The sequence below is a fragment of the Lithobates pipiens genome, unplaced genomic scaffold (assembly GCF_037356315.1).
Source record: "Lithobates pipiens isolate NorthernLeopardFrog02 unplaced genomic scaffold, aLitPip1_a1.2 Scaffold_27, whole genome shotgun sequence".
Taxonomy (NCBI): domain Eukaryota; kingdom Metazoa; phylum Chordata; class Amphibia; order Anura; family Ranidae; genus Lithobates; species Lithobates pipiens.
Genome location: NW_027507788.1, coordinates 155,133,811 through 155,145,828, shown reverse-complemented (window position 1 = coordinate 155,145,828; position 12,018 = coordinate 155,133,811). Strand labels below are relative to the sequence as shown.

Below are 12,018 nucleotides of genomic sequence, written 5' to 3'. Positions count from 1 at the left end.
TATTAATAAAGGCATTGATGCCTATCCTCTGGGCTTCTCCACATGATCTGTGTCTTTCACAAATATGTTGCTAACAAAACTTTTGCAGTTTGTTGCTTCTTCTTGAGCTGTCAGTTGTGGTAAAACTACTAGTCATCTTGATACCACATGCAGGAAGAGACACATGAATCTGCACCACAAAATGTGGTGGGAAATGCACATTAATGATACCAGTTGACATTGAAAGAACTTCTCCTCTTACTCATCTCAGCTGTTTTTTTTTGTGGGGGGGTGGGTGGCAGACAACCACCCCCCTACCCCATCTAGGTGGCAGGCTGTGGCTCCAGTGTTCTCTCCATCTCCTCTCTCCTCCTGTGGAATCGGTGTCCTCCAGTATGATGGACAGTGGCGGGTGGCGGGCTGTGGCTTATCTCCGTCTCCTCTTCCTTCCTGCGTGTCCGGTGTCCTGCAACACAGCGGAATGTGGCGGGCTGCGGTTCTTCTCCATCTCCTCTCCTGAGGCTCTGATATCCTCCAGCATGGCAGTTGGTGATGGGCTGTGTCTCCTCCTGTGGCTCCGGTGTCCTCTAGCATGGCGGGCTGTGGGCAGAGGCTCCGGTGTCCTCTCCGCCTCTGCTCTCCTCTCCACCTCCGCTCTCCTCGTCCTAGGCACTAGGTGTCCAATAGGGATCGCCCAACGTTTTTGACCAATCAGGAAAGGGGTCTCATGGCCCTCTTCCTGATTGGTGGGGAGGAGATTTTGTTTGAAAAAAGCGAAATTTTATTCACTATCAGCACACAACTGGGTGAGACTGGGGTGCAGTGCTCTGAGCCCACCCTTTTTTAAAGCCTAATAGAGCCTCTAATCACGTGCTTCAACCCCCCCCCCCCCCCCCCCCATTGGAATCCATAGTCCACCACCCTATATGTAGATCAGGGGCACCTAATAGACAGGCCACTGCTCATTTTCTATTTCCACCTCCACATTTCCCATCTGCCTCTTTATGATTGGGCACTTGAGGAGGATGGCCAAACATTTAAAAAAGGTTGGCAGTGTGGGTAAATGAGTCCTGTTATGGTAGTAAAATGAAAAAGCAGCTAACACGCTAAGTAAATGCGCTCATTCAGTAGCAGAAGCAAAATGTAAATGCAGCCTGCTGAAACCTGTAACTGTCTATTACCATATTTTTTGTATGAAAATTGTAACTGAAGGAGCTTGGACCTACAACACCACCTCACAGTGGAATCCACCATCAGAAGACTGAAAGAATTAAAAGACCAATAGTTCGTCCTTCTTATAAAATTCAGTTCCAGAACTCCAGTTGAATATAGAATCTTCTCTCCCACTCACGAACATGTTATATTCATTGAAATCAATAAACACAATTTTCTCAGGGGAGAGGTGGGCCACCATCAGGTGCTTCTGAAATGCATTGTAATGTTAGACCCAAAAACTATTAATCCCCACAGCTCCAGAAGTTCAGAGCAGGAAAGAGGACTGGATATCACGGGACAGATGTTTTCTTTGGGAACCATCAGTGTGCGGAATGTGGGACATTCTTCCTTACAGGAAAATCTGACTACAGCAGCAGGTCAAAAAAATGAACTAAACTTCATATTTAAATGAAGGTATTGAAACACTACATCATAAATATACTCATTGATTCTTACCCCCTCTTGTTTTTTTTTTGAAAAATACTTTGCTAAAAGAAAAAATTCACCTATTCACCACTAGAGGACATAAATCACTCGGCATAAAATGTTTCCGCAGCGAAAAGACATTATAGCTATAATCAAATGGGACTTGTGAGAACATATTGATACAGACACAATATATACAATATATAATTAGGATTCTGTCAAAATAACTCAAGTATGGGGAGTTACATGGGTGATCAGTTTAGATCCATCTGTCATTTTTTCAGATGGGTCCATACTCAACTATGAGCAGGCAGATGTAATTGGATCATTCATTTACATCTGTGTCCATTCAGGTCTTTTTTTTTTTTTAAACAGAAGAATGCTGTGTCCTTTTCCATTTAGATATGTTTACATCCATTCTGTCTTTACCTCTTTTTAGGAAAGAAACACATATGTCTCATTCACACATGAAATGCTGCCCTGTGCAGAACCATGTTTTGCTGACATGGGGATGCACAAGTGCATGCATGCCTTTTCAGCAGATACCCAGCTCATTATTACCCCATCTCATTGATGTCTAATGGGACACATGGCTGCACAGACACAAACGCAGTGTCCCAATATGATGACATCCAGTGGCGCTGGTGGTATTTTTTTTGGGGGGTAGCACACAATCCACCCACCGCCACACCCCCGATTGGTCAGTTGGGTCACAGGCACGTCCCTTGGTCACCATAACCAGACCCGCACTTACCCCATCCAGGTCACGGGCAGCGCTTCCTCTGGGTGGCGGGCAGCAGCTTCACCCTGTGTCTCCTCCTCCTGGGCTTCACAGGGGCTTCCCCTGCGTCTCCTCCCTCCTCCTCCTCCTCCTCAGGGACCAATAGGATCACTTCTCCTCTTGGCCAATCGGGTGACGGGTCTATGGACCTGCTTCCTGATTGGCCCGGAGGAGGATCAAGAAGACAACAGTGAATATTAATTTGCTATTGTCACACAACTGGGTGGGTGGTCCACCCTTTTTTTAAGCCTATAAAAGCCTCTGGCTCTAATCACGTGCTTCTAAAAAAAATAAAAAAAACACCCCATTGGTATCCATGCGTCCAGCACCCTGCATGTAGATTAGGGGCCGGACAAATAGATTAGGGGGGTGGCGCCACCATTGATGACATCCATGTTCATGCGGGTATGAGTCCCTTAACACCCATTTTATTCTGGGCCTCTGCTTTCAGAAAATATAAAATGTTTGGGGGCTCTAAGTATTTTTCTAGCAAAAAAATAGAAATTTGAACATGGGACATTAGTGGAATATCAATAGATGGACAGGACGTGAAACTGGCAGTATTCGCTGACGACCTACAACTTTATGTCATCAATTCGCATGTGTCCATGCCCTCTATTTTCTATGAATTTCAGCGTTTTGGAGCCCTGAGTAACTTTAAAGTAAACTTGTCTAAATCAGAGATTATTAATGTATTTCTGTTATCATATCAAGTTCAGTCTCTTAGGAATAATTTCCCATTTAAAATCTACATGTCAACGCTTAAATATCTGGGAATTAGAATTCCCTCAAATCTTACTAAATTGGATGTGGAAAATTATCATCCTCTTATGTAGTGTACAGTACAAGATCTCAAGAAGTACGATAGCGCTCAATGTTCATAGCTCGGGATTAACATATAAAAAAGGGACATAGTACCGCATTTTCTTTATCTCTTTCAAACTATACCTATTGGGGTCCCCCGCTCTTTCTTTGTTATTTTACAATCTGCTTTTACAACCTTTATTTGGGGGATGTAATAAACCTAGATTACAGAGGAGAATTCTATCCCTCCCTAAAGGGAAGAAGGGGGTGTAGGAGCTCTGGACTTATATTGTTATCATGCTGCAGCAGTTTTAAGTAGGCTAGTGAATTGGTTTCATCATTCCAATTCTAAACAATGGATTCATATAGTTACATAGTTAGTAAGGTTGAATAAAGACACCAGTCCATCCTGAGTAAGTGTCTACAATTTTCCCTTTCCCTGTACATTGCACACTCATATTGGTCCCTACACCCTCAAGGAGCCCACAATCTAAGGTCCCCATTCATATACTAGGGCCAATTTTTTTTGGACAGAAGCAAATTAAACTAACTGCATGTCTTTGGAGTGGCAGGCACAGGGAGAACATGCAAACTCCAGGCAGGTAGTGTCATGGTTGGGATTTGAACCAGCAACCCTTTTTACAGCTAGGCGAGAGTGCTACCCACTACACCACTGTGCCACCCATATAGAGCAGTTAATTGCGTGACATGATCTCCAGGCGCTTCCCTGGTTAGAGATATCTGCTAGAGGTCCACTTTTCTCTCTACCCTTTCTCACAGCTCACATGGTGCGTACCTGGGACAAATTGCAAATCCAATTGGGACTTTCCCCTAAAGTGGGACTAATGACGCCCCTGTTTGGCAATCCTGTTTTGGCAATCCTCGGTTCCCTGTTTTTGATGCTGCTTCATCAGATTTATCCAAATGATTCAGATTTATGTTGGCATTGCCATTCTGCCAAGGGCTCATTACTACATATCTGGTGGAAATGTCCACCTGTTCATGATTTTTGGGATATGATTTTCCAGCTCAAGCTACTCTGCTATCTATTCTACCCGGCTCCTTTAAATGTATTAAAAAAGGTCTTCTTAGGCATTGGTTGACAGCAGCAAGAACTGTTATACCACGCTATTGGCGGAAGCACATGATTGAGTGGGTTATAGAGATGGACAATATTGAGAGGACGGAGGCACTCCTGTCATGGGAACTGGACACACACGAACAATGTTGTCAAAATTGTCTCCCCTGGAAGTTGTTCAGGGAATCTACCGAAATCGACCAAAATGCAAAATGTCCTTGCAGGTTCGTCGTAAGATTTGAACCTGGTGCAGAGTTGGGATGAGTGAGGTGAGGTCGGAGTGCCTATGACGGGTTGCTATATTCAAATTATTCTTTTATGTTCCCCCTTGTTATGTTTTTCCTTTATTTTTATATTTTTGTATTTTTTGTATTTTTATTTGTGTGGTTTTTTTCCCTTCTTTTCTTTTCTCTTCTTCCTTTCTTTTTTCCTACCTGCCTTTTCCATGTGATGTACTTTTGCAGGCATCAAGGACTGGGAATAGAAGACAACGCACTACAATCTTGTTGGTATTGAAGGGACTTGACATGGCTATCCTGAACATGCCCCAACAATCTGAATAGTTTGTTGTAAGCCTGTAGAAACAGTTTTTTTTGCACTGGTATACTATGCCCAACATTATTTTTATGAGTGCATGCCACATATGGGTAAAGTTTTTTTGTGGGATGTTTATATGGTAGATATTATGTACAATTTATTTTTATTTTTTATTGCAGTATGCTTATTTGATTGTTTTTTTCTATTGCATCATTTTTTTGTATGAAAATTAATAATTTTAGATTGAAAACGAAACGAACACGTATGTGAAAAATTTAAAAATTGCCTAGGTAGGCAAGCCATTAAATCTGAAACATGTGTTTAAAAGTTTCTAATTAACATTTGGACTGGATGTATCATTTAGATTGAACATTTTATTTTATTCAAGAGAAATATTATTTAGAGTATTAACATCTCACTTGTTACATACAAGTTACATACTCACTTACATACATTATTTTTATTTTTTTTCTAGTAGTAACATCCTAGAACTACGTTAATGCAATGAATCACATTGGATTATATGCAGAGCAGCGTTTATGCTTCATTTCTAAAGTAACTTCTCAAGGCACTGATGAGCCAAAGGATGAAAAGATCTGCGTCATGCTCCATGGGTCTACAACTATTGCAGCTGCGAGCACCGTCAGTGGAATTCGTCATTCAAGAGATGCCGTGCTAGGAAGAGGTGTCTATTATAGTATAGATAAGCAAAACTCTATGTTACCCCTTATTTAGCAAGGCAGACCAGCTTTTATGAAACTTAGGGTTACTGTACATAGGGTCATAAAAAAAAATACAGAAAAAAACACTTTATTCAAAAGGCATGGCATTAAAATGGCTATGATACAGGATGAGTACCTCCATACATGGTTTGGTTGGAGGAAGATTGTGTTTGGATCAAGGTTGTTGGTGTAGCCCATGTGACTCAAACATCTTACATCTCCATGTAATATGATGACACCAGTCAGTACCAATAAAATTCATAAATCAGAGGTACAAAATAATCTACTGCACATTCCATTATGTTCCCACAATATACATACAAAACATTCTCACATTCAGCATCAACCCTGCAAGGTGACATGGTTCATTCCAGAGACGTAGCTTGAAGCTTGTGGGCCTGATGCAAAAGTTGACCTGGGGCCCCCCCCACTACCACCCAACACTTCCACCGTGTGTGCAGATACACCCGCCGCACACCAAGATACTCAAAGTGGCTTAAGTGTTTAGAGTTCCCAGAGTTTCTACTTACATTAGAGGACAGGGACTCCTGGCAGGACATTTGGCAGAGCTCCTTTCCCATTCCAGCACTGTACACAGTCCCCCCCCCCCCCCCCCACAATACACATGGCTGAAATCACAGTCTGTCAGCCTTCACAGGGTGTATCTGGCCTTTATGTTGCCCTTCTGACCTTTGACATCCCCTGGTCGGAACGGCGGGTGTAGTTGCTGTAGGCAACTACACCCTATGGAGATCATGGCTGATTGGCTGTGTTGTAAAGGAATGTGATTTCAACCCTGCGGAGGAGGGTATAGAGTGCTGTACTGGAAAAGAAGCTCAGCAGCGGGCATAGCATCCAGGGCGGAGGGGGTGGTCAGGGGCTTTGGGGTGGCGAAACTTAGATCTGGGGGGGGGGGGCAAAGCCATGTGACATGAAATCTGGAGCCTGCAGCCGCTCAGGAGGTGTTAAGGGATTTGTTTTAGCATTTTCTGAAGGCTTCTATGTCAGTGTTGGCAGGTGTTGGGGGAAGGTCACCTCCTGGAGGTGTGTGTCTTTTCCACAGTTGTCAGAGAAGTGGGGTAAGTGGATATCCCCGGGTGGGGGGTACAGAGAATCCCAGTTGGTGACTAGAAGACACTGAGCGGTGTCTTACCTCATCAGTGACATCGGTCCCATCGTGGCTACAGGATGCCACTCTCCTCCTCTTAACTCGCTGAACTTGGTTACCATACCATTCCATCCCCCATCCTGGGCTTTTTTCACCCCATGCTCCTCTCCATTCAGGAAATGACTCACGGCTTCTCCCCAGCCAATGAGAACAGAGGGGTGTGGAGTGTGGAAGGCAAAGTGGTAGCCCAGTCCTGGAGCGTGGCTGTGGGGCCCTAGGACAGATCGGAGCTGAACTTTGTGGAGGATATGATAATATGACAGGGAGGCTGCAGGGGCCCCCTGGAACAGGGGCAGGGTTGCGATTGTGATCCCTGCAACCCCTTATGCTATGTCCATGGTTCATTCACACGGAAAGAACCACAACTGTTAAGCATTTTAAGGCCTCATGCACACCGTGAAGCTCAAAAACATTTTTTCCCCTACAGGAGATTTTAGCATCAAAAACGGGAAAAAGACACGCTCCAACGTCTGATGTTAATGCATTCTAGTGGCCAGAATTCTGGTCACTAGAATGCATTAAATACATTTTATATCCACGCTTAGTGTGAAGATTAATGAATTAAAAAGTACATACCAACAGCTGCACTCATAATATTCTACACACCAATATATAACATATAAATAAAAAAAAAGAAATGTTGCGCTGTTCTGAATATATATATAACACTAAAGTGCAAATAACCTTAAAACAAAAAACAAATTGCATCCAACATAACAAATAAATCCACTTATTCAGAGACTGGTTAATATTATCCCTGCCATCCAATAGTGTAAACACATCCCAATCATGAAAGTAGTGTAGAACACGCACACAGTTCTTTTCCTTAGTGCTTGAAGTGATCACCACCTAGTGCTCCACACCAGAATGGAGATATTAAGCGTCTTACCAGATGAGACCTAATTCAGGCCAAATCTTGCTTTAGTGAACTTCCCCTTAAACTAGGTATGGAGTGTATCCCCTTCTAGGCAATCTCCAGGCATAAAGGCTTATAAATGTTTTTCAGATCTTTCCAACCACAGATTGCTCACATATGATAGTGAGGAGCATATTAATATAAAAGAGAAGAGACTCTCATGGCGCAACGTCCTCCCAAAAAAGAAAAAAAGGTATTTATTAAAAGAAACGTACTTACAAATCCAGTAAAACAAAAAACAAAAAAAAAAACACAGGCATTGGTTACAATTATTCATCTTGCACACCGGCGGGCGTGCTGATGTCAATGCTATTTCCTCCGCCCGATGCATGTTTCATCGCAATAAAGGTCATCAACGGGGCAATCCTCTTTGCCCTGATGATGACGTCTATTATGAAGAAATGTGCATGTAGCGCAAAGCAGCAAGTCCATTATAATGCTGGCCCTACCTTCAGCATATTCTTACCTTCCCTTCACTGCCCGCTACTATATTCAGTCATCAAAAGTGAGCGGTACAGCTGTGTAAGCTGAAGGCAGACTCCCTGGCATGTGACAACACTGATTGGTCCATCACTGTCAAATGTGGGAGAATATCTTTTAGCCCTGGTTCACATGTCAAATCGCAGGCCAAATTGGCAGTAAATGCCGGTAATGGCAGCGACCGAAATCGGTGCATCGCCACATTCCGTTCTCTACTACTTTTGATGATTTCAGGGTGCGATGTCTATTGACATCAGTGCAAAAACCCACATAGATGTCTCTGACATCACCTCTGAAATCAGCTTGTGCAAGTTCAGCTGAACTTGCACAATTTTGTTCCCGGATCCAGTGTGAACCAGGGCTTAAAGGGGTTGTTAAGGTTCATATTTTTTCACCTTAATGCATCCTATGCATTAAGGTGAAAAAACACCTGGCAGTCACCAGCCCCCTGTTTTACTTACCTGAACCCCTTCATTTAGTCGGCGGGGATGCGCTGTCTCTCTCTCTCCACAGGCTCCCAGCTCTTGATTGGATAGATTGATTGCAGCACAGCCATTGTCTCCCACTGCTGTCAATCAAATCCAATGACGTGGGCGTCGGGGGTGGGCCCCGAGTCCTGCTCAGTAGTACCCCCAGTTCTGCTGATCCCCATACTCAGTAGAAACCTCCATCTCTGCTGATCCCATGATCAGTAGTAACCCCCACCTCTGCTGATTCTCTGTTTTCCTTATCTCTCTCTGTGGTTCCTGCTCACCTTCCCCTATAGTGTTCCCATGTTGCATCCCCAGGTGTGACGTCTGCTAGTTGCTCCACTACTACTCGACTTTCCTGCTGCTTCTTGCTGCACACCAGATGTGACGTCACCAGACACTTCCAGAATATATACACATGAAGGGGCAGTAACTGATAATCAAGTCTTTCTGGTTTCCCTGTTGGTTTCCCAGGGCATCCTGGGATATTTCATACCTGCAATACCTCCAAAACAAAGCAAAGCTAACTCTGAATGAAAGCCTCTCAAAAAGTGCAGGTTCTGTTGGAGAGCTTTGTTATGGACTTCTATGGAGGCTTTGGAGACTCTTTGAAGCACCAGGACATGGGATATCATTTTTGAAGCAAAGCAAACAGAACAGTGTAAACAGAACTGTAAGCTAACTATGTTAGTGTGTCAAATGCCACATTTTGAAGCAAGTGTAATTAAGGCCTTAGAGTATCAACATCCTGCTTGATGACAATTTAATTGCTTTAAACATGCATATTGTGTGTTTTTTTTTTCTTCCAATAGCACTCGCCCTTAACTACATATATACCATGAATAGCATTGGAGACTTATGGGCAGAAGAGAGATTATGCAACTTTTATGAAGTAACTCTTCAAGGCACTGATAAGCCAACTGATGGAAAGATCTATGTCATGTATCATGGCACTACATCTTCTATAGCTGAGAGCATCATCAAGAATGAATTTCGTCAGTCAGAGGATGGCATGCTGGGAAGAGGTGTCTACGTTAGTAGAGATATAAGCAAAGCTCTACGTTACCCCTTATTTAATAAAGCAGACCAGGTTGTTTTGAAACTTAGGGTTAATGTTGGGAAAGTTATCAAAATTGCCTGTAAGCATCACCCCCTGAAAAAGACATGGCATAAATATGGCTATGATACAGCATGGGTACCCCCAAATTGTGGTATGATTAACAGTGGTTTAGAGGAAGATTGTGTTTGGGACCCCCAGCGGATCAAGGTTGTTGGTATAGCCCATGCCACTAACATGTATGTAGAGCAATATCTTCACAGGTTAATTGAACAGTATGCAGATTAGAAAGTAACTCCACTTCCGTGGGGAAAAAAAATAGCAAATAAAATAAAAATAAATAATATGGCATAAACAATCGTGACACAAGTAATATTGTAATTCAATGTTATTAAAAATTACCTTTCCTACATGATTAAGCACAAATGTACTGTGTGAAATGCGTCTACAAGACTTGTGTGTTGGTGTCCTTTGATGTCATCTTGGTGATCAATAAACAACATTTTGTATTTCAATCGATGTGCAGCCATTGTTCTCTTACTCACCTTTGTGGCAGATGCCGCAGCCGGGCAGTGAGCTCAGTAATGCTGAGTTTGTGGTTTAAACAGACTACTGAGCTGCACTGAGGACAGAGTACCCCATGTGGGGTTACCACCTCATCCCTTTAAACATGAACACACATGAATTACAAGGGTTCTGAGGCTAATTTAATGCAGATAAGGAACCAAATTAGTTTAATTATAAACATAAATCACAATTCTCCTGTGAAAAAAGAACCACAAACTGATATATATAAAACACAACGATTATATATCATGCCAATTTAGCATAAATCAAATAAGCAAGTGCATATAAATTATTCTCCTCAATAGAATTTTTTTGAACATGGCATAAAGAAACAAAAACAGTGAACCATGAAAGTAATCAATGTCCATCTGCATATAACTCAAATATGTGTAACATCCACCTGTGAAAAGGCTAAATGTATAAAGTCCATCCATAAGTAAGATGAATCTTCAAAGGCTGTTAAAACAAGACTGTGGTATATCCACCACCATAGAAAGAATCACTTCTTACAAGAAGCCGTGATCCCCCGTTACAGAGGATCAGAGAAAGCCTGTAGATAATTTACAGCCAACCTCCAGAGCACACCAAGCAGGACTGCTACTTTTCAGATCGTAGCACTTTGTCAGGAAAGGTTCCCTCCGCTGGTAATATCAATAATTTGGCATGCAGTACTGCGATCCACCAGCAGGTGTCTCCTGCTGGAATTATGTCATCTTTGGTCCGCAGTACTGGTGTCCACCAGCGGAGGGATCCTGGCAGTATGGAGCAGGTATTGCCCTCTGCAGTCAGGCGTCACATGACTGACAGCAGCCATTATAAATACCCGGCAAGTTCATATACACTTCGCCTTGGTATTGTCCTTGAGCCCTGACCTGCAGCCTGTTTGTTACCTGATCCCTGTTACCTGATCCCTGTTACCTGATCCCTGTTACCTGATCCCTGTTACCTGATCCCTGTTACCTGATCCCTGCATCCTGCCTCCTGTACCTGTTCCCTTCTCCTTGTCCCCCCATCTGCTGACCTCCTATTTATGACCCCGGCCTGGCTTGACTACGATTCCGGTATTCCCTTTTGTTACATATACTGGTTTATTTACTGTTTGGTTGTTTGGTTGTTCACTTGGTTCGTATTGGTGGTGCGTTTGCTTAATAAATTTACCTTCACTTATTTGTGTCTGGTTCACTTTGTCGCAGTCACACAGTTCTGGTCACATCTAGTTCATGACAGAATACCAAGGCCATTCCTGACCAGAAGTGGCTGCACAGGGGAACCATTTGCTTCAGTTTGGTTGCAAACATGAATGCTGATGAGATCATTTATCTTTCTCTGCTGGCATCTGAGAGTGGTGATTATTGCCGCCAGGCTTTGAAAGGATGGTCTAGTGACCAGTTGTTTGCAGCTATGCGTTTGGCTCACTCCCTGGTCGATCAGGGTTATACATTGTTTGAGGAGGTGCAGCCTTTGATAAAGATCTGTACTGAGCTAGCCCTGCCCTGTATCCCAGATGGCCGTGATGATTTCACTCCTCCTTTTGATATGAATCAGGTTGTATCTTTAGTATGGCTTTTTGAAGATGATCCTGCTGATTTTTGTGAACACTACTCAGCCTGTTCCCCACAGGTGATTGCTGAGTGCATTGTATCTGCTCAGTCTTTTGTTAGACAGGGAGGCTTAAAACTTCAGTTTGTGCAACCTATACTTTCAGCATGGTCTGACATGGTGCAATCATCCCCAGCCAAACAATCCACCTCTGCCATCAGATATGAGCCTACCCAAAAGTATGTTTCCCCATCAGCCATGTCAACCTCAGTTGCAGCC

General features: G+C 43.1%; 1 protein-coding gene across 1 annotated transcript in view; it reads left to right on the top strand.

Moving 5' to 3' along the window:
• The first annotated feature begins 4,768 nt into the window (after window positions 1-4,768).
• Window positions 4,769-12,018, top strand: part of LOC143932992 (uncharacterized) — a 54,592-nt gene continuing 47,342 nt past the window's right edge. The window contains exons 1-3 of the mRNA XM_077455913.1: window positions 4,769-4,852; window positions 5,296-5,505; window positions 9,389-9,918. Coding sequence (XP_077312039.1) covers window positions 5,325-5,505; window positions 9,389-9,918 — 711 coding nt within the window. The 5' untranslated portion in view covers window positions 4,769-4,852; window positions 5,296-5,324. The remainder of the gene's footprint in view (window positions 4,853-5,295; window positions 5,506-9,388; window positions 9,919-12,018) is intronic.